The sequence below is a fragment of the Schistocerca serialis genome, chromosome 2 (assembly GCF_023864345.2).
Source record: "Schistocerca serialis cubense isolate TAMUIC-IGC-003099 chromosome 2, iqSchSeri2.2, whole genome shotgun sequence".
In the NCBI taxonomy this organism is placed as follows: Eukaryota; Metazoa; Arthropoda; class Insecta; order Orthoptera; family Acrididae; genus Schistocerca; species Schistocerca serialis.
Genome location: NC_064639.1, coordinates 462,024,437 through 462,052,037, shown reverse-complemented (window position 1 = coordinate 462,052,037; position 27,601 = coordinate 462,024,437). Strand labels below are relative to the sequence as shown.

The 27,601-nt window shown below is 40.5% G+C and overlaps 1 protein-coding gene across 2 annotated transcripts in view; it reads right to left on the bottom strand.

The window, feature by feature from the left end:
* The window catches only part of LOC126457363 (ATP-dependent RNA helicase DHX33), a 143,964-nt gene that overhangs the window by 72,230 nt on the left and 44,133 nt on the right, over positions 1–27,601 (bottom strand). For both annotated transcript variants that reach the window (XM_050093602.1, XM_050093603.1), the window contains one exon: positions 11,288–11,453. In XM_050093602.1, coding sequence (XP_049949559.1) covers positions 11,288–11,453 — 166 coding nt within the window. The remainder of the gene's footprint in view (positions 1–11,287; positions 11,454–27,601) is intronic.

Here is a 27,601-nt window from a genome sequence, read left to right as displayed (position 1 = left end):
CCTGCCAGGGACGGCAGTCTGGGGTGTGATTTTGGTTAGTGCCCCACTGGTTACCAGCAACCATTGTGCATCGGAATGGTCACCCTGTCTACACTCTCAGGACAAGAGACTGGAAGGTCCAGTACCATCATCAAAATCAGTTCAAAGTCCGGGTGGCCACCCACTCCTCCTACCACCACCTTCGCTGCAGTGCCCCGGTCATTCAATGTCTCCTATAGGCCAGAGTTCCTGCCTGTGTCCGAGCCACCTGATGAGCCTTCAACATCGCAGTCACCAGCAACTGCTCCAGTGCCCCTTCATGTGGTGGACTCACCCCTCCCCAGTTTCATGTCTCTTTCCTGGTCTCAACCCGCAGCGGAATTGCCTCCACCTTCCTCACCACCACTGGACATCGTGATGGATCCTTGCTTGGACTGCCCATCGCCAGTCCTGTCATCTCACTTTCCCACAGAAGGGCTTTGGGGTGCTCTCCACGCTGGCCACTTTCATTCATATTCCGAGGTCTCCGCTGACCGGGAGTTGCTCTCCCCCTCGCACCTCCGAGACCTTCATGGACACGGGCACCATTTCCACGTCACTTGCATCCATTCCTGGCCCAAGGAATCAACAATGCTCTACCCCCAAAGGGGGGAGGCTTTAGTGCCCATGTAAAATTCTAAAGCCACAATACAGGCAAGCAGCTGTACGGTGTACCACAGAAGTCGCAAGACGCCATCACCAGTAGAGCCACCCCCCTCCTCACTCTCGGATGCATGTGCGGCCTCTCTGTATTGTTTTCTACCGGCTGGCTGACGGCTTATAGAGTAGGCCCATCCAGCCTCGGGTGCAACCCGATGTTTACTTCACCCAATGTGACTAGGACTAATAGGGCAGCCACTCTGCGGCAAATCTTTTTTTATATCAAATACTTGAAGAAATAAAGTGTTATGCTCATTGTTATCAGTGTGTTCTTGTGGTGAGAATATTCTATATTTATGCCATTTATTGGTTGTCGACATTTTGATAACACAAGGAAAAATTAAATAAATGAAAAGAAATGGTCTACATTAATTTGCAGACCATTTCCTTTTCTAGATTTTTCACTTACGAACCCTGTCGTCTGTGGTATCACTATTTTTAATAATCTTCATCCTAATAGCACAGCTGTGAAATTTATATCTTCCTGCGATAACGGTGGTTGTGGTTACCATGGGACCTGAGAATGCATCTGCTTTTATCCGAATACATATCAGCTTTTGCTTCAACACTGATGTGAGAATGCTTCAATATCTCTTGCTTCCAAACACATCGTCTGCCCACCACTCTCTCACCGGCTGCATAGAAGCATCAGCTGACACACCCCCTTTTTGTTTCCAACATATGTCATGTTGAATGTCAACAACATTGCTGCGTGAAACACATCAGTACACCGCTGGCCCCTCGTAGACTTTCACCATCTCTTGTAGAAATGAATACAATTGTTGGGTATTTTTCCAACTTTGAAGTCGTTTCACAATTCTGATAACAAATTGGTAATGCACCTACAAAGCCAAAGTAGATGGTATAGATTATCATGGTTAGCAACATCACATAATTTGCTGCCCACTCACTGCTCCTGTCCTCACAGTCATCTATTCTCATTCAAGTTGGTATCACTGTCCCCCTCCAACCCTTGTGTAGTGCTGTGCTTGACCAACAGTGAAACACAGACTGCAATATTTTCTGGGGTGCAGGTCATATGTACAACAGCAACTAATTCATAAACAAAAGACTGCAGTCACAATTCAGCCAGTTCTTGAACTTTTGTTCATCCCAAAATCTACTAACATCTATCTCCATGACAGGTCTTGCCACTGTAATTTATTCTCATGACAACAATTACAGACAGTCTAATATGACTTATTTTGTTCATTAGATATTTCATTTAGGATTAATTTTCCTTCTTGTTTCACATTCTAAAACTGATTAGGAGATGGTACTGTTAACGTTTTCATCTTGTATTCCATACAATTTCTCATTTGCAACCCATTAAATAGATCATTACTGTCTCTAATAATCAAATAAAATACTGGTCTGGTTGAGAATCAAGTAATGTTTTTTGAAAGACAACATTTCCAATTTTGAATGTTACTTTTACTTAAAAAGCAACATATAATGTTTGTACACAGTACCCATCCATGTATAAGAAATTTTATTGTGAACCTGTTCAAATACAACAAGAGTTTGTAAGATGATAGAAATTAGTGCTATTTCCTCCTTGTTTAAAAAAAGAAGTCAAATTTAATGGCTATTTCATAGTTTCTCGCATATCTCTTGCACTAGCACAGCATGAGTCAAATGTTGATACTGTATTGGGCGCTTTTGTGCATTGGGAAATCTTGAAACTGTTCAAACATGAGTATTGTTTACCAAGCCCTGCCCTTCAAAATAAATCTGCACATAACCTCAATATACAAAGCTCCATCTGTAAGACAACCCCTACATACTCTATTAAACAACATAAAAATGTTAACCTCAGCAGCGATAGTTTAATCTGCAAATACAAGACGACCACAAACTTTTCAAATATTGCATTTGGGAAAAAGCCTTGTCTTACAATCAAGTAAATACAGTATGTTGTGCTTTGAAAGAACAGTTCAAAGTTTCCCCAAACAGATCATTACTGGTGATAAGTCATAGAGCTATGGCCCTGACCACAAAATCCATCCAGGTCAGACCGTTAAACAAGTTTTATATTTGGAGGCAATACTGAAACTACGACTTAGCTTAGAAAATAGATTAAGGAAAAGCAAACCTACATTTCTAGCATTTGTAGACTTAGAGAAAGCTTTTGACAATGTTGACTGGAATACTCTCTTTCAAATTCTAAAGGTGGCAGGGGTAAAATACAGGGAGTGAAAGGCTATTTACAATTTGTACAGAAAACAGACGGCAGTTATAAGAATCGAGGGACATGAAAGGGAAGCAGCGGTTGGGAAGGGAGTGAGACAGGGTTGTAGCCTTCCCCGATGTTATTCAATCTGTATATTGAGCAAGCAGAGAAGGAAACAAAAGAAAAATTCAGAGTAGGTATTAAAGTCCATGGAGAAGAAATAAAAACGTTGAGGTTCGCCGATGACATTGTAATTCTGTCAGAGACAGCAAAGGACTTGGAAGAGCTGTTGAACGGATTGGACAGTGTCTTGAAAGGAGGATATAAGATGAGCATCAACAAAAGCAAAACGAGGATAATGGAATGTAGTCGAATTAAGTCAGGTGATGCTGAGGGAATTAGATTAGGAAATGAGACACTTAAAGTAGTAAAGGAGTTTTGCTATTTGGGGAGCAAAATAACTGATGATGGTCGAAGCAGAGAGGATATAAAATGTAGACTGGCAATGGCAAGGAAAGCGTTTCTGAAGAAGAGAAATTTGTTAACATCGAGTATAGATTTAAGTGTCAGGAAGTCGTTTCTGAAAGTATTTGTATGGAGTGTAGCCATGTATGGAAGTGAAACATGGACGATAAATAGTTTGGACAAGAAGAGAATAGAAGCTATCGAAATGTGGTGCTACAGAAGAATGCTGAAGATTAGATGGGTAGATCACATAACTAATGAGGAGGTATTGAACAGAGTTGGGGAGAAGAGGAGTTCGTGGCACAACTTGACAAGAAGAAGGGACCGGTTGGTAGGACATGTTCTGAGGCATCAAGGGATCACAAATTTAGCATTGGAGGACAGCATGGAGGGTAAAAATCATAGAGGGAGACCAAGAGATGAATACACTAAGCAGATTCAGAAGGATGTATGTTGCAGTAAGTACTGGGAGATGAAGAAGCTTGCACAGAATAGAGTAGCATGGAGAGCTGCATCAAACCAGTCTCAGGACTGAAGACAACAACAACAACATATTTGGAGGTTATGATACGACCGAGTAACAGCTTGTATAAAAAAGTTCTCTCTCTCTCTCTCTTTTTTAAGAAAAACCTCAATGTGTGGCAGGTGTGAGACTAGTTTTTGCACCACGATAATGCTCCTGGCCACCATCTAACTGCAGCCACAAGCAGAGTTGACCACCCAACAGCAGAACACAGAATTGACCATCCAATAGAGGAACACATTTCTGAACACAACATGCTCAATTCCAATGGTTGCTTCAAAATCCATGCAAGCATCTCTTTGATCATGTAATCCCCTTGGCTTCAATGTCTACTAGCCCCCCCCCCCCCCCCAATTTTCATTAATTTCCCACTCACATGCAGTCTCCATCTTCATCTACTCAAACTTCCACTTCCAATACACAACTCCATTTCATAGTCTGCTGCACACAGCTCCTCCTGCATGTACCCAGATGAACTCATTGGTGCCACAGAAGCTTGTTTAAGTGAGAAGGGCTAAGGAGAAAGTAGGGGAGGTAAAACAAGAGAAAGATTTTACTAAAAGATATTGGTGATACTCAAGTACAACCACATCTTTTAGCTGTGAATTAATGGTGCTAGGTGGTGGATGATGATGTGGCTAGTGAAACAAGCACTCAACTATCTGCCATTATTTGCAAAATGTGGTCTGCATCAGGATACTGTCTGCTGTAAACACAAATTGTTTGAATTGCACTATTCAATCTTTACAGAAAGTTTCATTATGTTCACCTCAATGTAAAATACTAAACTACTTTGAAAGCCATTTTATCAATAAACATTTAATTTTCTATGAGTGATCTTCAATTATTTCTGTACATTTTCTTCATAATGGTACTGGAACAGATGGATGCACACGGCTACTTTTCCAATAGGCTGCTTACATGGGCACAAATCACATAACAGGGTTGATCATTTGGGGATATCACATCGTCTGACAAACATTTAGTGAATAATGTGTGAACAAATGACAATCAACTAATGGAATGTGAGAAAAGATCATGGATACTGTACATATTAACAATCTTAACCCACTAACTTCATAATTTTTATTTCAAATTATGTCCCAAAAATAATATTTCTTCTATTAATGAAAAACATCCTATAATGAATGACATTACATATAGTCACATAAATATGGCTTTTAAAGCTCAAAATAATGAGTTACAGAATTCTGGAAATCAACAACAATAAAATCTCAAGTATACTTGTGCAATGGACTTTGACCAGAATATCCTGGGACCTAAGTCATTTTTTAGATTTTGTTTAGCTATGAAGCCTACACATATATTTCACAATGGTTTCCTGTGAACATAAACCTCGGAGGAGTTGGCTGGAGCACAGTGGATGTATTTATCTCGTACCACTGGCAAGCCGTTGCCATTCAATTGACAAACTGTTGTCCCTTTCAGTCTCTAATGAGGTAACATCACACTCTTCTTCACTTTCTGAGCTGCTGCTAAATTCAATGTCATTATAGCAATCCATTTTTGAAAGAACTGCCTAAACAACAATATAGGAGCGAGTTTGAAAGTGCATATTTTGTTGTCATGTATCCAAAGCTATACACAGTAAAGATGATATCCAGTTGCAACCACCTTAACCAAAACATGACAGCTCTCTATCAGCCGAACACATAACTATCAGTGCTGAAACGGATGTAGGCAGGGTTTTGCTTTTTCAAAGGTCTCTTCTTCTGCCCCAATATACTCGGGATTTTCTGTCAAAATAACAAAAACAAGATAACTCTGGGTTTTATGTTAAGGGGTTAAACAACAACGTTGATCAACAGATTTGAATCTAGCTGCGTTATAACAGAGAGGGTAGTTGGAAAGGCATCTTTTTAAACACGCTTGAATGGATAGTTCTAAAAGCACATATAGTATATAGTTGGATTCACTCAAACCTTCCATGCAGTGTGGTAGAGGTTAATTAAGATTGAATATATACCTCTCATCATGTTTATTCATCATCATCATCATCATCATCATCATCATCATCATCATTTAAGACTGATTATGCCTTTCAGCGTTCAGTCTGGAGCAAAGCCCCCCTTATACAGTTCCTCCATGATCCCCTATTCAGTGCTAACATTGGTGCCTCTTCTGATGTTAAACCTATTACTTCAAAATCATTCTTAACCAAATCCAGGTACCTTCTCCTCGGTCTGCCCCAACTCCTCCTACCCTCTACTGCTGAATCCATGAGTCTCTTGGGTAACCTTGCTTCTCCCATGCGTGTAACATGACCCCACCATCTAAGCCTGTTCGCCCTGACTGCTACATCTATAGAGTTCATTCCCAGTTTTTCTTTGATTTCCTCATTGTGGACACCCTCCTGCCATTGTTCCCATCTGCTAGTACCTGCAATCATCCTAGCTACTTTCATATCCGTAACCTCAACCTTGTTGATAAGGTAATCTGAATCCACCCAGCTTTCGCTCCCGTACAACAAAGTTGGTCGAAAGATTGAACAGTGCACAATAACTTTGTCTTGGTACTGACTTCCTTCTTGCAGAAGAGAGTAGATCGTAGCTGAGCGCTCACTGCATTAGCTTTGCTACATCTCGCTTCCAGTTCTTTCACTATGTTGCCATCCTGTGAGAATATGCATCCTAAGTACTTGAAACCATCCACCTGTTCTAACTTTGTTCCTCCTATTTGGCACTCAATCCGTTTATATTTCTTTCCCACTGGCATTACTTTCGTTTTGGAGATGCTAATCTTCATACCATAGTCCTTACATTTCTGATCTAGCTCTGAAATATTACTTTGCAAACCTTCAATCGAATCTGCCATCACAACTAAGTCATCCGCATATGCAAGACTGCTTATTTTGTGTTCACATATCTTAATCTCACCCAGCCAGTCTATTGTTTTCAACATATGATCCATAAATAATATGAACAACAGTGGAGACAGGTTGCAGCCTTGTCTTACCCCTGAAACTACTCTGAACCATGAACTCAATTTACCGTCAACTCTAACTGCTGCCTGACTATCCATGTAAAGACCTTTAATTGCTTGCAAAAGTTTGCCTCCTATTCCATAATCTTGTAGAACAGACAATAACTTCCTCCTAGGAACCCGGTCATATGCCTTTTCTAGATCTATAAAGCATTGATACAATTCCCTGTTCCACTCATAACACTTCTCCATTATTTGCCGTAAGCTAAAGATCTGATCCTGACAACCTCTAAGAGGCCTAAACCCACACTGATTTTCATCCAATTGGTCCTCAACTAATACTCGCACTTTCCTTTCAACAATACCTGAGAAGATTTTACCCACAACGCTGATTAAAGAGATACCTCTGTAGTTGTTACAATCTTTTCTGTTTCCATGTTTAAAGATTGGTGTGATTACTGCTTTTGTCCAGTCTGATGGAACCTGTCCCGACTCCCACGCCATTTCAATTATCCTGTGTAGCTATTTAAGACCTGACATTCCACTGTATTTGATGAGTTCCGACTTAATTTCATCCACCCCAGTCGCTTTATTGCACTGCAATCTATTGAACATTTTTTCCACTTCCTCAAATGTGATCCTATTTCCATCGTCATTCCTATCCCATTCTACCTCGAAATCTGAAACATTACTGATCGCATTTTCACCTACATTGAGCAACTCTTCAAAATATTCCCTCCATCTGCCCAAGGCATCCACAGGATTCACCAGCAGTTTTCCTGACCTGTCCAAAATACTTGTCATTTCCTTCTTACCTCCCTTTCGAAGACTGCTAATTACACTCCAGAATGGTTTTCCAGCAGCTTGACCCATAGTCTCCAACCTGTTTCCAAAGTCTTCCCACAATTTCTTCTTGGGTGCTGCAATTATCTGTTTGGCTTTGTTTCTTTCTTCAACATAACTTTCTCTGTCTACCTGGGTTCTGGTATGTAGCCATTTTTGATACGCCTTCTTTTTCCTTTTACAGGCTGCCTTGACTGTACCATTCCACCAAGCTGTTTGCTTCATCCTACTTTTACACACTACTGTTCCAAGACATTCTTTAGCCACTTCTAGTACTGTGTCCCTGTACCTTGTCCATTCCTTTTCCAATGACTGTAATTGACTACATTCAACTAACTGGTACCTTTCTGAGATCGCTGTTATGTACTTGTGCCTGATTTCCTTATCCTGAAGTTTCTCCACTCTTATCCTCCTACATATGGACCTGACCTCCTGCACTTTCGGCCTCACAATCCCAATTTCACTGCAGATTAAATAATGATCAGTGTCATCAAAGAATCCCCTGAATACATGTGTGTTCCTCACAGCCTTCCTGAATTCCTGATCTGTTATTATATAGTCAATGACAGATCTGGTTCCCCTGCCTTCCCAAGTATACCAGTGAATGTTCTTATGTTTAAAAAAGGAGTTTGTGATTACTAAGCCCATACTGGCACAGAAATCCAAGAGTTGTTTCCCGTTCCTGTTGGCCTCCATATCCTCTCCAAATTTACCCATAACCTTTTCATACCCTTCTGTTCGATTTCCAATCCTGGCGTTAAAATCACCCATGAGCAGAACACTGTCCTTGTCCTTTACTCTAACAACTACATCACTGAGTGCCTCATAAAAACTATCCATCTTATCTTGATCTGTCCCTTCATGTTTATTTGTGGGCTTAATTTGAACAAAGACGTCATGATGAGTCTGAGACTTGAGAATGATCACACAAACTAGAAAGGCTCTACTTAAAAAGTATAACTGATATTTTATATTAAACACCACAGTATTCCAAAATGATCAAGAACAGACCTACAAACATGAAATGGTCGCAGTGAACTTGACCCAAATACGGGACAACTTAAACATTACCATTACATGATCAATTAGGAGGTCAGCACAAGGGGCTGCTCTCCCCTTTTTTTACTCCACATTTATTTGAAACATAGGCCATCAGAAGTGAAAAAAATTTACCATTCAAAATGAAACTCATAAAAATGATGAGGACAAGACCTTGGCCTAACAATCAGATAGCCAATGAAAGGTGACTGCAAAAAATTTCTCTAGTTTTTAAGCCTGATTAACCAAACTACAATTCATGTGCTTTTGTCAACTGTCACTGCCATCATCTACAGTAGTTTAAACTAGTTGTTGCCTGATACATACAAAGCTGCAGAGTAAAGTTTCTACCAAAGGATAATAGAGCTGGAGAATCCAGTGCCATCCTTACGATTGCCATTCTCGAATCTGCATAACTTTCTAGCACTGAACTTTGTTTTTACTTGGTGTCCAAAGCACACATGTATGGTACTAAATAAGTAACCCTGGTTTCTACTGAAATAATGTGATAAATTATGTAAAGAAATTTCAGCTGTCTTTATTACAACTGAATCTAGATAAGTTATCATAAGCCAAATATTCTGATTTTTTATAACAACTTTATTTCACGGTTACTCTGTAGGCAATGCTCTGTCATGTCCATCTTGTTGACATCATTTTTTTAATATACAGCACACAGCAACAGTTTAAGTGGTTGCTCCCATGTAAATGCTGAAATATTCACAATGAATTCTGTACATATCTGGACATATGTTATCCTTCATACGGCATAGCATACTATGGGGACACAACAATAATCTCAATTCATTTCTCAGGAGAATGTGTTCTATCTGCCACATTATGCTGTTGGTCTGGCCTCTTCTGCTCAGTCACAAAGTGTCCTTCAAAACTTGCACTGGAAAGGGTCTGGGATATCATTTTTGCTGCAGGTGTTGTCCTTAAAAAAATTCAGCTGCTTGAGTACAGACAGCAAATAGTTATTGTCAGAAACTGTTCAAGTCCTATGTGTTTATGTTTTGAAGACAGCTCACTTCTGGACAAGATGATGAAAACTTTTTGTGTCCAGGTATCACTCAGTGTGAATTGGCTTCCTATACACTGAACAACAGAAAGAATAGTTTGTCCTCTATTGTACTAGCACATCTATGATAGGTACTGTGCCATCTCTCTCGCTCTCGATTGCAAATCTGATGTGGGGATGAACACCACTTATGTGATTCACCAATTGTAACAATGCCCTTTCACTGTGAGGCAATGCCAGGTGCGTACTGCTGGGTTACAACTTTGTCCATTGTGTTTCCCCAGTATGGGCTTTCGGCACCAAACAGAAACAAAGACCGAATCTTGAGAGTTAGGGGATGAAAATGCCAATTTTGAATATAGCACCAGCCTTGCATACTGAATGACATTACCCTCTTTCTCCTGTGAACTGATTCTGTCACATACTGCTTGACTCTTCTCACACGTGTAAAACTGACCCATCTCTGGAAGAGTCTCCATTTTATTGCTTCGTGCACACAAGGAGGATACTTTACCATTACTGGCAGTCAGTAGTTTGAATACCCCAAGATGATGACAATGACAGCTGTTTAAAGGTAGAGAATTTTAACTTACAGGAAGTGGTTCAAAAACCAAGAGAATTTAAAACAGTCATTCCAATCTTACATACTCCACAGACACAAATGTGAAATCATGTCTGAAAAGGAGGCAGATCAATAGTGATACAAATGGTGTCTATGGGTTATGGAATAAGAATGCACCAACGAGGGCCAAGAATGTAGACAAGTCATTGGAGCATTCAATTAACAGACAGCAGCTGTTGGTTTCAAAGCAAAAATAAGTTTGACAGAAACTTAATGTTGCAGCCATAGTAAAAAACTGAAAGAAATAAATGTTTAAATGTTCCAGTGACAATGATATCATCAGAGAGCAAGTAAAGCTCAAGATTGATCCAAGGTAAGATAAAACATCCATGGTCTATCTGTTGCAACCACAACAGCATTTACCTTTAACAATAAGGAACTCAGAGAAAATCTAAGTCTGGACGGATGGTGAGAATTTGAACCACATTCCTCTTGAATGCATGTCCAGTGTCTCAAGTACAGCATCACCTCACTCAGCAGCAGACAGGGAGCCCACAGACAGGGTTCTGTGTCAATTTACACACTAGTTCATTTTACCTTCTCTTTACATTATATTTTGAAACGAGTAAGGTTAACTAACATATAAAGAACCTTTGATGTTGAATAGTACTTACATATTAATGGCAGCTCTACTATTCATAAACATGGTCTTTGCCATTTCTGAATGAAACCTTTGAAATAATGCTAAAAAAATCTGTATCAAAAATGGTTTCCTTTACTGACAAAATCTACAACAAAGTAAATCCTTGCAACACAGGGCAGTAAAATATTTCCAATCACAGAAAAAAGCACTGAGTATGAAGAAACATAATGTACAAAATAAATGCACAAGTCCCAAAAATATTTGAACTATCCAAAATTTATCATGATTACCAACAAAAGTGTTATGAAGTAGTTTGTTAATTAGGTAACTAGTGTGATTAATTTACATGCCAATGAACAATTTATGAATCAAGTGAACTAGAAGTGACTCCTGCATACCTGAGATAGCTTCTCTGAGCAGCATACCATCAGTTAGGTACTTGAGTTTAGTGTTCTCTGAAGTAACATCTTCAAATCGTACTGTGTAACCAACAATTTCACCTTGCTTTGTGTTCATTTCCTGAGCAACTCTTAGAGAGATAGTAATTGCTGCTACTCGTCTTGGCTGAAATAATAAAATATGGAATTCATACATTTGTTTTCATATTGTGCTAGAACTTTTGCTTAACTTTCTCAAAATGGTTTAGCCTACAATTTTTGCAGCTACTAGAACTTACCTTTATGTGATGTGTTAAATAAATAGCTACTGTGCCTTGATGAGTCTGAACTAAGACGGCGCTCAACTTGAAGGTTCCTATGAACACCACAGTGCATTACCACGCATAGCAATGCAATAGACTTACTCAGACAGTTACAGAGATCATGCAGTTTAATGTGGAATCCAAATCATGGTGCAACTTGATATTTTTAACATATAAAAATCACTGCCAGAGGTAATAAGTGGTAGAGAAGTCCTATGAATGACCAAGCATTGAACCCTAAACCTTCAGATTTATCATCTGACCATTTAACTCTTAGTCACTGAGCCACACTTACAGTCATACAAATAGCTAAATAATGTATTAGGTACAACATGATGTTACACATAGATAGAAGTTTCAAACTATCCCTGTCAATAACACAGCGACCAGTTCCAACTTTATTTATATAGATCCAATTTATAACCTCATGATATTACTGATCAATGCTTGGGAAACTTTGTAGCCTTTTTTGCAATATATGTAGATTAAACTATTAGAAATATTAACAGCTTTTACAATTTTTAGGTAACACCAGGAAGCAGGATACAAAGTCTATTAAACATGAGGTCTTCTCAGACTTTCAGCTAAATCAAGTGGTTATACATTCACAAGCTTTCAGTTATGTGCTCCTCAGTCAGTGTCTGATGTCTTCCTTATGTAGCTGTTGTTCCAGCTGTAGTATTACTTGTGCTCATTCTTTGTCATAATGGTAAATGTTTCTGCCCTGCGTTTGCAGCCCCATTTTAATTTCAAAAAGGTCCAGTTCCATATGGTACTCAGCTATAACTACTGTATCTATCCACATCTACACCTACAAACATATACCACAACCCACTGTAGGGTGCATGGTGGAGGATACCTTGTACTACTACTACTACTACTACTACTACTACTAGCACCATCACAACCACCACCATGTGGGCTTTCAAAATAATACTGAAGTGCGGAGTTGAGGCCCTCAACTACGTATCCACAGACTCAGAGTTGAAATATCAAAAGTTTTGGCTCGTTTCGTTGTCTAGAGGCTGGGATACGTAGTTGCCGCATTACAAGTCAAATACTGCTGAGTCTACAGTATACAATATGAATAGGTACAGGAATCGAATGGCTGAAGGTTCCTAACACTCGGCAATTGTGAATTTATATGCAACATAGTAATTTATAAATGGAAGATTGCAATTAAATAAAATCAGCATGGAATTAACTTAATGACTTTAAATTATGAGTATGATAGCAGCAGTACCTTTTACAATGCCGTTTATTACTGCAAAACACTTACTGATGTCGATGGTCCAGCAATTAAATAAAATATAAGTTGAATAACAGGGAAACAATAGATTCCTACCTCACTTAATTAGTTACGAACAACAACAGCTTGCGAGATATTCACTTCCAAACGTATACTACATCTTCACTGCAGAAGCCACAAAAGTATCACAAGTGCACAAGTTGGCACTACACAATATTTCTGTTTCCCACGAATACACGCAAACTGCTCCACTCTCCAAGTCTTTCCTGCAACTGTCCAGAACTGTCCGTGTCCTGTGCAACTGTCCCTCATGCCATACCATTCAGAACTCCACCTCCATTCACTTTGGTAATCGTCTCCCTTAGTAACGAGCACTGTGATTGGCAATAGTGCACCCGTCATGTCTCCTAGCCAAAACACACTCACAAACATAATGAAACACATTCGAAATACTGGATTTACATTTAAATAACTTGAAATTAAATAAATATTCCTATGGCTGGACCACAAACACACTCTAACACACATTATTAAATACATAAACAAATCTAATAAACATATATCAAAGGAATAGAACAGTAGTAAGCCAGTAGCCTAATGTCTCTGTGTTTCCTAAAACACAGTAAATAATTGACCAATTTCTTCTTGAATAGTATCTATCAGATATAAACAAGGAAATAGATGAATAAATATATTTATAAGCATGCTGCTACCGTTTTTTCGTGTAACTGTGGAGTACTTATGGCCTGACGTAATTGACAGTAATTGGCCACTTTGACCTTCAATAACTCATGTACTATTCCAGTTAGATGCCTGTAATTTATACCAACTTAGGTTTTACACTAACAGCTTTCTAAAGACACGTCAATCGACAAAATCGGATGAACCATTTAGATTTTGGAAATTTGTTGCTGGGTGTTACTTGTATAATTTATCGTCAGATACTAAACTTTAAACTAATAAAGATATTGAAAATCTGATTACACCATCAGAATCATGGTGCAAATATTGGTGATGTACATGTTTCTTTTTGAGGTACCATGATTCATCTGGCTACTATTAATTTCTATACGAACTGTGAAATGTCTGCCATTGCGGTTTCACAAAGTCCACCATCTTTGGCACTCCTGGGATGTCTCCTTCATGGACACAGCTTCACCATGGAATTCCCAGCCATGCAGTCGCTGGACCATGCGCTGAGATTACCCCTCTTGTCCGGCACCATGGGGTCGACCTGCTGGGCGGCCTGCAGGGCCATGCCAACTCCGAACTTAGAATATTTTCAGGGCACCACAATTCGCTCGTTGCCTCACAACCACTACTACTACTACTGCTTATTTCCCTGCTTGTTACACTCGCAAATAGGGTGAATGAAAAACAACTGTCCATACGTCTCTGTTAGAGCCATAATATCTCTTGTCTTATCGTTCTACAGTCGGCTTCAAATGAAGGTCCTCTAAATTCTCTCAATAGTGCTCTGAGAAACGAATGTTGTCTTCCTTTCCGTTTTATCACCCTTTCCTGGGGTACTCCTTAGTACTTAGCACCAGTGACACTACAACTGATATCATGGTTATACTAGTATAAGGCCAGCAGATGTTCTACGTACTGGTTCCCTTGGTTCCCACTTATCAGCTTTTGTGAATGCAGAATCTTGTGTTTCAATATCACCATTTCACTAAAATGCTGTTACCATTCTACTGATAACTGTCAAAAACACTGGAATGTGACCATTGCTACAACCCTGTACATTATTCCTGGATATGCATTGTGGTACCAGGCCACAGGTGCTCTACACTCAAGTACTCCACAAATGGTATCTGCATAGGCCAGCACCAGAGTCTGTCCACGACTTGTGCACACTGAATGTTACCCGCTGCGCTGTCTATTGGAGCTATCCTCTATATAAGGACAGTGTGACAGGCACCCACTCTCAGATTGAGATCCACTGCTTATGATAACATTTCTATTTTTTGAATGTTGGGCTCCATAAGGTTCCCTTTCTGTGCAGCGACTGTGGAATGTAACATTATAAAGAACGTAGCAACCCGTCATGGAAACATAATTTATTTATATTGTTGCAAATCGATTTCGACTGATATCGGTCATCATCGGTGTATTTTTTAACTGATACATGTCATAAATAAAAGTACTTTTCTATCATGATAGAAATCTGCCAAGACAATACTTTTACTTATGGCATGTATCGGTTAAAAAATACACCGATGATGACTGGTATCAGTCGAAATCGAGTTGCGACAAGATAAATAAATTATGTTTCACGACTGGTTACTACATTCTTTATAATTTCTATGTTTGTTATTTACTTGAATGTGGATGAACAAACTTTTGTTGTTTGTGGCCACAACACTGTTTGTGTCTAGCATTGCGACACAGCTGGTGATGAATGTGGTGTTTACTCCCATATACTCAGTCTATTTGGTTGTTCCATCAGTCCTCATGTACACTTTTTTGTTTTTGGTGTCACTGATAAAAACATGTGTAAGGCTATGTTCCTTTCTTGGAATTCCTCTCGGATTTATCAGTTGATGTCGCAGTTAGCACCATTCCAGGAACCGGAGTCACTTTTATTCAACGTAACGTATAAGTTGTGGTCCAACGATCACCATAAGTGCACAAACGTCAATGACACATATGTCGAGTTTTATCATTGTCATAAACAGCCCCACCAGACCTACAAGGCTTGGGCACCCAAACTCTGCGGCCTCAGTCACACATGTCAGTTTGCTACTGATGTTCATCATGATTCCCATGTTGATTTTATTGTCCATAACACTTAGAGAAAGCTTTTGACAAAGTTGACTGGAATACTCTCTTTCAAATTCTGAAGGTGGCAGGGGTAAAATACAGAGAGCAAAAGGCTATTTACAATTTGTACAGAAAACAGATGGCAGTTATAACAGTTGGGGGGGGGGGGGGGGTCATGAAAGGGAAGCAGTGGTTGGGAAGGGAGTGAGACAGGGTTGTAGCCTATCCCCAATGTTATTCAATCTGTATATTGAGCACGCAGTAAAGGAAACAAAAGAAAAATTTGGATTAGGAATTAAAATCCATGGAGAAGAAATAAAAACTTTGAGGTTCGCCAATGACATTGTAATTCTGTCAGAGACAGCAAAGGACCTGGAAGAGCTGAACGGAATGGACAGTGTGTTAAAAGGAGGATATAAGATGAACATCAACAGAAGCAAAACAAGGATAATGGAATGTAGTCGAATTAAATTGGGTGATGCTGAGGGAATTAAATTAGGAAATGAATTTTGTTATTTGGGGAGCAAAATAACTGATGATGGTCGAAGTAGAGAGGATATAAAATGTAGACTGGCAATAGCAAGGAAAGCATTTCTCAAGAAGAGAAATTTGTTAACAACGAGTATAGATTTAAGTGTCAGGAAGTCGTTTCTCAAAGTATTGGTATGGAGTGTAGGCATCTATGGAAGTGAAACGTGGATGATAAATAGTTTGGACAAGAAGAGAATAGAAGCTTTCAAAATGTGGTGCTACAGGGGAATGCTGAAGATTAGATGGGTAGAGCACATAACTAATGAGGAGGTATTGAATAGAATTGGGGAGAAGAGGAGTTTGTGGCACAACTTGACTAGAAGAAGAGATAGGTTGGTAGGACATGTTCTGAGGCATCAAGGGATTACCAATTTAGTATTGGAGGGAAGTGTGGAGGGTAAAAATCGTAGAGGGAGACCAAGAGATGAATACACTAGACAGATTCAGAAGGATGTATGTTGCAGTAGGTACTGGGAGATGAAGAAGCTTGCACAGGATAGAGTAGCATGGAGATCTGCATCAAACCAGTCTCCGGACTGAAGACCACAACAACAACATAACATAATCATTCACCTAGCTTTGGACAAGGAGGTGTTTAAGTGTGTACTGCAATGCAAGAATCCATCTTTGGTTGAGGTGTTTAGTATTGCCCAATCTTTCGAGGTATCTCGTGCTGCTGGGGATCAGATTCAGGCTTTGTGTGATATCACAGTAGTGGCTCCTGTTTCTGGTCGTCAGTCATCAGTTGGTTCTTGGGGGGAGGATGATGTGGCATCAGTACAAAATGCAGCCTCCATGCCACACTGGACAGTGACACGCCAAACAACAACAATCACCGTAGCAGCAGCAGCGTTCTTATCTTGCCCATACTGTTTCGTGTAAGATGACAGGGCTGCGTACCCTAAGTGCTGGGTGACTTGCAACAACTGTAAGAAAAAAGGACATATAGTGTCTGTGTGTTGTTCCCAGCCCTGCAGATAGGGACAGGGATGTTAAGTTGGTGTCTCTAGTACTTATGAATAACAACAAACTGTTTATCAAAGTGCAAGTAATGAACAAGTGGACATGATATGGATGCCAACAATTTGTTTGGTCTGGATGTTTTCAATGCTTTTGGTTTTTCCATTGTAGATAACGTGCACCTCATTTCTGACCATGTCCCTTACCAGTGTAGATTCTCTGTGTTCTGAGTCTCATCTCTTTTTCAGATGGGATAGGTTGTGTCACTAATTTTACAGCTTACATTACCTTCAAACCTACAGTGCACCCATGCTTGTTCCAGGTGCGTCCTATTCCATTGGCTTTGCTCAATCAAGTGAAATCAGAATTGGACAGGCAGATGTCATTAGGAATCTTACTGTCTGTTATGTCTAGTGAGTGGTCTACACTATCGTGGTAGTTCACAAAACCAAACGGTCAGTTTCGCCTCTGCAGTGACTTTAAAGTTTTTGTTAATGCTCAATCTATCACTGCCACCTACTCTTTGCTCCCTCAAGAGAGTCATTGGCCAGACTCAATGGAGGGCCAGGTTTCCTCTAAAACTGATTTATTTGAAGCTTATCTATAGGTTCCATTGGATGAGGTTTTAAAAATGCCCCTTCTGATTAACACTCCTATCAGGCTGTACCAATATCAGTGCCTCCCATTCGGTGTGACTAACACCCCTAAGATTTTTCAGCATTTTCTGGAACAACTGAGAATGGCTGTTTCAGATTGCATCAACTATCTCAATGACATCGCCATGATGGGTGCATCCATGGAAGAGTATTTATGCACGTTATTCACAGTCTTACATACTGTAGGGTTGACGTGCAACTTGACCAAGTCCCACTTTTGTAGCCATCCACAGTGTATTTGGGGCTTCAGGTTTCTCAGGATCGTGTAATGCCTTTACATCATCATGTCATCGATGTCACGGTACTGCCTTGCTATTCTGAAGAAGCGTTTTTAGGGAAGATTGTCTGCTATCATAAATTCATTCTAGGTGCAGCCAAGATGGCCCATCCTCGTTACAAATTGCTCCACAAGGATGTCCTTTCCAGTGGACACTGGCCTGCAAACTCACGTTCACACTTCAGAAACCTAAATTACATTCTGCTCCTTGTTTGGGTGCCTTCCAAACTGGCCATCACCTGCTCTTGGCAACAGACACCTTTCAGTATGGCCTTGGGGCTGTTCTTGCACACTGCTATGAGGATGGTTTCAAACATATGATAGCTTATGCTTCAAAAACACTCAACTCCATTCAGCAGTGCTACTCCCGAGTTGAAAAGAAAGTGCTTGTTAACACCTACACCATCAAAAAGTTTCACGTGTTCACGTACGGGTCTCAAGTTCCACATCATTACTGACCACAAGCCTTTGGTTTCATTGTTTAATCCTTCTTACATTCTGCTCCTTGTTTGGGTGCCTTCCAAACTGGCCATCGCCTGCTCTTGGCAACAGACACCTTTCAGTATGGCCTTGGGGCTGTTCTTGCACACTGCTATGAGGATGGTTTCAAACATATGATAGCTTATGCTTCAAAAACACTCAACTCCGTTCAGCAGTGCTACTCCCGAGTTGAAAAGAAAGTGCTTGTTAACACCTACACCATCAAAAAGTTTCACATGTTCATGTACGGGTCTCAAGTTCCACATCATTACTGACCACAAGCCTTTTGTTTCATTGTTTAATCCTTCTGCTTTATTGCTTGACAAAGCAGCACATTGCCTCCATTGTTGGGCCATGTTTTTGCCTCGCTACAATAATTAAATATATTTTCAGCATACTGCATAGCATGCCAATGCCGACATGCTGTCTTGGCTTCCAATGGTGCCAGGTCCACTTTTGAACAGAATGAGCTCCTTTGTTTTCACTTAATTGTTAAAGTGCATCATACAGTGGAAGGGTTTCATATTATGGGTTCCCAGATTGCAGCTCCTGTTGTTGCCAATTCGGTTTTGCACCTCGTTCAGCATGGTTTGCCAGATAGGCCTCCAGACAGTGTTTTTGAACCTTTACATAACTATTTTGACCTCCATCACCAGCTTTTGGTGTTTGATGGTGTTGTTCTCTCAGCTAATGACAGACTGTCTCTCAGGGTTGGACCCCAGCCAAACTAGGGTGGGATGTGCTTCAGCAATTACATCAGGAACATTGGGAGGTCTCTTGCATCAAGTCACTGGCCTGTCAATACTTGTTTTGGCCTGGCACTGAGGATGACATTGTGCCTCTTGTTGCAGCCTGCGCTCTGTGTGCAACACAACAAGCGGCACCACGAGTGATGCTTTCTGTATGACCACATTGCAGCATCCTTTGGAATGTGTCCATGTTGATTTTGTGGGTCTCTTAATAAATTCTTACTGGTTGTTGGTTGTCAATGCTTTCTTGAAATTTCCATATGTTATCTGCTATCCTTCCATGTCAGCTGTGGTTACTGTACAGGCCCTCTCCGAAGTTTTTTTCTATTGAAGAATTGCCATCGACAATGGTCCACAGTTTGCGCCTCAGGTCTTCCGCAATTTCTGTGCCCATCAAGACATTTGCCAATCACTGCTCCGTTACACCCCCAATACTCAAGGTCCAAATGAAGAAGTAATTTATGGACTCTTTGAGGGACGCCACCTTGATACACTTCTTGAGCTCCTACAGGTTTACGATAGTGGGAGATCAGAGTTTGGCCGAGATGCTCCATAGTTGCCAGCGATGTACTGTCCTGCCCATTGGCACGGCGCTGGCATGGTTTGTTCCTGGCTCCATGTGATTCGGCCACCCCCCCAAACTGGATTCTGGCAGTGGCCTCTGTATGGTGCACATTAGTGAGGGGCTGGTGGTGCACCACCATGATCAGCTGCATCATCATACCACAGCAAAGGCCATGGATCTATTGCCGCAGCCTTCGCCTTCTCCCTTAGTGCCTGTCCAGGCCTAACCGCACATCCCTGCTGTGGGGGCAGATCTGCCCTCTTTGTGGATATCACCAATTCCTGCCTCACCTCTGGGATATGGTGCCTGGGCTATGCTACCAACCAGCTCCGTGATGCTTCATTGCCACCTGTGCTTCTGCCACCAGCTAGACCGGCACTGTAGGATCCTTCACCATCAGCATCCCTGGTGCCCCCACCTGAGTGGCCAACGCCTTCAGTATCTTTCCACCAGGACCCAGATGTTGAGTTGTTACCAATGCCCCTAAAATCAGTTGTCCCTTGCGTTACTTTGCAGGGGATTCTGGTCCGGAATTCCTTCCATCACTGCCGTACTCACCTGCTGTGGAGGACATGGATGTGGCAACAGTCATCCCAATGCCTGCATCAGTGGAGTGATCATTCCCCAAGAGGTGCTATAACCCTGTACATTCTTGGTTACATATCATGGCACCTGTCTGCCAGCACACTGCACTCAAATACTCTGTCAACGGCATCTCCATGGGCTTGCCACCAGAAGCCACTTGCAACTCGTGCACATTACACGACACACGTTGTGTCATCTATCTGAGCTCTCTTCTATATAAGGACAGCATGGCAGGTGACCACCCTCAGTTTGTGTTCTATGGCTTATGGTACCGATTCTATGTTTGTTGTTTACTTGAATATGGATCTATAAACTTCTGTTCTTTGTGGCTGCACTACTGTGTCTAGCAATACAAAAATCACTATCTTTAAACAACCTCTTACTGTTCTGTGACTCGTTTAGGTCATTGCACCCACCAAGTCTGTTGCTTTCCACATAGAGAAATTTGTGACTTCAAATGTTTCCTGAGTACTTCTTTGGACCCAGAGACATGATGATTCATATGCTTTTATGTTGAGTGGAGTGTTAAATTTGGTGCCAATTACAGTTGCTGTCAGTCCTATAGGTTAATCTACAATATAGTAGTACACCTGTCTTAGTCATCCAGTCTCTGCATTGTAGCAATATTCAGTTCAAGACAAATGAAAGAATTCAACATGATAAATGAAGTAGAGTAACAAGAAAAGCTTTCACTCAACACTCAACAATTTTCTTGAAGCGTGAATTTGATATCAGCAGGCAAGGAAAATTTTGCTCTGAAGCTTTCTGTCACTCATCTTTCTTTCACTGTGACTTTTTTATGCCTACTAAACAACAACTAAATTAAGACCCATAATGGAGCCCAATTTTGATAGCTTTCTTAACTATTAAGTCTCTGTGTAGCAGTCTTGTCCATCCAAGATCAAACAAATATTTCTATCCAAGGTTTGTTCACTGATGATGATTTATTCAGAACGAATTTTCACTCTGCAACATGGCTTGAGCTGGTTTGAAACTTTCTAGCAGATTAAAACTATGTGCTGGACGAAGACTCAAATTAGGACATCTGCTTTTTGTGGGCAAGTGCACTACCAATTGAACTATCCAAGCATCACTCATGACCCGCCCTCACAACTCCACTTCTGCCATATCTTATCTACTGCTTTCTAAACTTCACAGAAAGTCTCCTACATACCTTCTGGCCCCTACCACTTGACTCACAGTTACTTTAATTGAAATACAGGTATGCTTTCTTGGCCACTTATGGATTCAGCCCTGTGGATCAATTCCCTCAAAACACTGCTGTGTTGCGCTGCATGGTGGTAGCTGGATATATGTAAATACAAGTCAGCATGTATCAGTTTCCTTCATCATGCCCTGGTATGATATCTTGCTTGTTCCATAAACCAATGTGAAAAATTGAAAGTAGATGTATTTCCCTGCCTACATGGTGAACTTTCTCATGGATGCTGTTGGCGTGATCAACAAATTTATTCAGGAAATTCCTGCCATGTGGCCACATAATGAAGATTTTGTCAATATATCTACAGAAATCAGTGGGTTGGAGTTCCGTGACTTCAGTAGCAACTGCCTCAAAATGTTCCATGTGTATATTCACTATTCCTGGGACATGTTGCACTGAAATTAAGAGTAGGCAAGAATGTGTTGAAAAATCTCACTGCTGGCAACTTGAAGTATTGTGCTAGTAATATCACAGAATCATTCGGAGGCACTGGGGGTGAATAATAAAAGTTATAGCAACACTCACCATCACGTCATCCTCGCAGGGTCAGATTCATTCAGAGAGCAAGTGATGGCACATTGAGGTGCAATTGGTTTACTCTGTGGCAAACAAGTTCTTCAGAAGAGCAACTAATAACAAATATTTATCACAAATTCCTTGTGTGTTGGTACTCCAATAGTATTCAGAGTTTCCAGCTATGTCAAGTGGTTTACAATCCATGAACTTTCTACCATGTGTTCCTCAATACTTGTCAACTGATGGCTGATGTGTGGTTGCTACTGTCACCCTTATATAGCACCACTACTGTGTGTGACATCATTGGTGCCCAGTCCAGTGCCATAAAAGGTGATGTTTCGGTTACAAAACTGCCATTTCCACTTTGAACTTTCAATGGCCATGTCTCAAGCTGTGCTGAGCTGCAGACCTCCACCCGTTTTGAAGGTGTTTTCAGAGATTTGGATCACCATCACTTCTTTTATGAGCCAATCCCAGAGACAATTGTTTTATCGAATTTGATTTGGTGCCGGTTTATCGGATTACGCTCTGCTACAGCTGATTTCTTGGGATACAATAAATGGAAAGAGGGCTTCATTCTTATGAGTCCTCAGTGAAATGATTTGCAAAATTTGTTGGTTATTGTAGCTGTTTTTTTTTTTAAACTTTCTGTAAGTGGCTCAGTGCGTTTCGCAGATTTTCAATGCCTGAAACAGTTTTTATGTTAGGTGCTCCATGTCCTTAGAACAGAACATTTCTGCTATGGGTGCTGGTAGCATGCAGACACCAGTCCGGGCCGACAGATTTTCGGTAAGCACTGTGGCTGAGACATCCGTCTGCTTTCTGGTGGATAAGTATGTCCAGATATAGCAAGGAACTATCTGTCTCTACCTCCATTGTGAACTTAATGTGGTCATGGATATTGCCAATGTGATCCAAGAACTCTTACAGCTTGTCATGTCCATGAGGCCAGACAACAAATGTATTGTTGACATACCGATAAAAGTAACTAAGCTTTGCAGGAGCCGTATTTAGGGCAATGTCTTCAGGATACTCTATGAACACGTCGGCTATAAATAGAGCTAACAGGTTTCCCATCACAATCTTGTTCGTCTAGTTAAAATATCCTCCACCATAAACAAGGTGACATTACTGTGTGCTTAAATAACTCCACAAAAGTGTCTTCAAGTTACTGGGAGAGCAGATCTATAGAGGCTTTGATGGTACTGTACATGAATAGAGGTAACATCAAAGCTGACCATCATTCCTCCTCCTCGAAGATGCAGGAATTTGATTCAATTGAGGAAGTCGATCGTATTCTTTATGTGGTGTGGACAGCGACCAACATGCAGAGCAAGGAGGCTGGTCACGTTTTGTGAGCCTGTGACTCGGCAGTCCAATCCTTGTCACAATGTCCCATACTGGTGTGGTAGGTGGTCGATGTTCCTGATGGAGGAGATTTTTAATGATACTCCAATTCAGTGAAGACCATTTGAGAAGCTCCAACACCTTCCCCATTATTCTGGATGTTGGGTCCCATGATTAGTATGTCTCCTCCTCCAGCATCAACTGAATCTTCACATCATAAGTGGCTTGTTTCATTATGACTGCTGCACTGCATTATCAGCTGACAGGACTATGATGAGAGGGTCGTTGCAGAGCTCATGAAGGCTATTATCTCAGCTCTCATTATGTCCTGCACTGGCAGCTCGGATTTTGAAAGAATATGGCTCATTTCTCGACAAACTTCTTCTGGCATTTCACTGGGAATCTTGTGAACTGCTTGTTCTACAATACTTATTGTACCAGCAAAAGGGATACTACCTTATATGGTACTGGACTGTGCACCACTGACATCACAGACGACAGTGGTACAATATAAGGATGGCAGCAGTAACCATATGTCTGTCACAACTTGACATTGGCCGAGGATTACTAGGTTGAATCTTGTGAACTGTAAAGCAATTGATGCGACCGGAAGCCCGAGAGCATTTAATGAGTAAGATAATCTGGTCCAAACACCACTGTAGACAGGCCAGAGAGCTAGGAAGCTTAGTCTTCTGACCTACAGCTTCGGCAACAGTTTGCCACAGAAGAGTTTCTTCTCCTCATAGAGATAGTCAGTTGCAGCTCGCGAGTATAAATCCTGGGTGTTCATAGATTTTTAGATTCAGAAAACTTTGAGAGTGTGAAATTAATAGCACCTGCTGTACAATTGTTATGCTTATCAATATGTTTATACAATCTCAGCCACTGCCAATAATAAAAACAACAGTGATAATATAATAATAATAATAATATGCATATCTTATCTAACAAAAGAAAGAATTGTTTTGTGGAATTTTATTGTTTTGTACATAATTAAGTACAGTTTAGGACAATAACAAAATAATATGTAAGGTTTCACAACTCTCCTCTCACATTTCTGTGTAAGCGGGAGTTTTCATGCTTTTTTATTTTTTCAGACAAATGTAGAAGATCCCTAGCAGACGTATTAGTCACAAATTTACTTCCAGCAGAAAATGAGATATTCTTAAGCTGCGCTCACACAACTTGTGCTAAATGTAGAGTTCCTTGTAAAATGTTTGCTTGTCGACATGCTAATTTGATTTCATCAATCAAGGGATCTGTTCTTGGAGGTCTTAGTTCCTTTGCGACTAACTTTTCCTCGTAATTTAATTTCCTATTCCCAGAATGAGATTTCCATTCGGCATCGGAATGTGCACTAATATGAAACTTCCTGGCAGACTGAAGCTGTGTGCTGTACCAGACTGAACTCGGGACCTTTGCCTTTCGTGGGCAAGTGCTCAACCGACTGAGCTAACCCAAGCACGACCCATGACCCCTCCTCACAGCTTTACTTTTCTGTTAGCATTTAAAATAGATTCAACATAGTTCACATTTACAGTTCACATGAAAGCCAATTCCCGCACAGTAAACAACCAACTCCACACACAAAGTGCTGTTTGTGGAAATAATTAAACTCAAGTAGTAATGTCAACAAGGTCTATCAACGTGGTCACTTGACTAGAATACAAATGAGGCACTGAGATCCATAAGGGTCTCAAGCACAATGCCGTAGATCCTATATTTAAATGAATATCACAGAAACAAGTGATACAGCTTTTTGTGAATTTTCATATATATGATGTGGGTATACATGCAGATAAACCAGACTCACCAAAAATCAACAGATTTCAGAAGCATGAATAATTGCTACAGTCTCACAACTGACGGTGACGTACTTTCGACCCTTATGATTCTCATGCTCACGAGGGAAACTCCCCATCACATCCCCTCAAATTTAGTGGTAAGAGAGCCCAGTGGACAGCCCGTCAACAACTACACACAGATAAAGCATGAAAACAAGAAGAAGGTGTACTGCACTGTGTGTGTGTGTGGGGGGGGGGGGGGGGGGATGTAATATTAGATACAATGAATAGCATGGTGTCATGGTTAAGCAGTGACAGAATTGGACTACAAACTGGACAAACCCATGTTCAAAACTCCATTGTGTCAATTTTCCTTTTTTTCTACAGTAGTATGAACAGTCCATCCAAACAGTGATTTGTCTGTTCGTTGTATTAAAATTTATGTCTGTGTCATGGTGTATCATCCATTTGCAACAGTAAGGCGTAAGGAAGACATCTACAATGAAAGCTGGTTCTGCTCAACTACTCTGTTAGCAGCCGGAAGGAAGTATCTTTCGAACTGGAACTGCAAATGATTGATAACAAGGTGACAAGTTAACCAAATCCTCCACCAAAAACCATGTCTGGTGTCTCATGCATGACATTTGTGACAGTATGTGTGTCTCACGAAAGGAACCTCTTATCAATGTACCTAACTTCCACGCCTGATGAGTGAATGAAATACGCCTCATTGCCTGATTTTGGTGTGGGTATCAATGTGAATGTGATCATTCCTGAAAAAATGACGAAAATATAACAGTTTGTCACATAAGCTGCAACAGATGAATGCAACAGTTTCACGAACACACAGTTCTTATGTTTTTAATGTTTTTGAAGCTGCATTCCTTTTTGGAAGTTTTGACTCTTGAATTCCTTTGTTGTAACATTGTTCATGCATTTATTTGTTGTTTTAATTTCTGATGTCTACATGGCATCTTGCCTGCTCTCACTATTCATCACATTTACTTGCAAAGTAATGTATTCTTAGCACATGACTCATATTCTATAACTAATGTATAGTATGACACCTGTCAAGACTGCAGAAAAAGAAGAAAACATTTCAATGACCAGACAAACAACTGATGATTCTGTGAAAAAAATTAATTAAAAAAATTAGCACGAGAGACTTTCCAACATTGTTCATCTGCTTTTCAGTCTAACACTGTGACCACTTAATCATGACACAATGGTTGTCCATGCAAGTTCGATATTGTACTTTGTAAGCTTCAACCATTCGCTTTTTCTATTTTGCTTTTTTTCCCCCACAGCTCAGTACACCTTCTTCCTGATTTCATGCTTGATAAGTGTTCAGTTTTTGAAGGGCTATCAACTGGACCATCTACCACTAAATCTGAGAGGGTTGCAATGGAGAGTTTCCCTGGTCAGCGCCTCAAATGGATTACTGTATCATAAACTTCACAACTTAATATACTATAACTCATTCAGGAACACACAAAATAGGTTTACTGTCAGTACAACTTTAACATATACTGGTGTCCGATCTAATTTTACTACAGAATGAATTAGCATATCTGAGGAGCGTGCTACCATCTAGCAGGTTTGATGCTGAGCAAACGGGGTTAAAGTTTGCTACCACCTGGTTGTACTGACGTAAACTTCTAATTGAGAGGCAAGGACTAGCTGTGCATATCATCAACCGTGCACATTGTTTATCAAATCCGTATGTATTTGGCCTGTAAGGCAGATAGGTCATGTGAGGTGCGCATGTGTGAAAGCTCCTTAAAATGTGCACAACTGAAGGTGTGCTTGCAACCTTGATGCCAAGTTTCAAAGAGTCTAGAGAAGCACTGGCGTGGTAGCTTTAAGTGCTGTATATTTCAGATTGCAGCTTCTATGTTACGATTGACAGCATTCGAAGAAAAAATAAACAATAAATCCGCAAGGTGTCGAAAGTTAGGGTGTTCACGTGCTCTTGGGCCCTTACACAGCAGCCGCCACTGGAGATAATCCTGGTGAGTTTAACTAATACAAATTCCTCATGTTTCCAGGTCAATGGAAAGGCACAAAGTTGTGATGGGGGGAATTCTCTTTGTCTTCTGGTGAAGTATCAAATCAGCATCTTTGTCGTCATCATGTACATAAAGGTGGTACTAGGCTGTGAGTCATAAGTAGCCAACAAACTCTGTTTGAAAAACTCCCAACACATGGTGGAGTTCTTTCGAAGGAACGGTTAAAGAGAAACACAAATTAAGAAACAATATTTTAAACCAAAGTAACTTCTACTGTTACTTCTAAAGCAACTTCTCACTGTAGGTATATTCA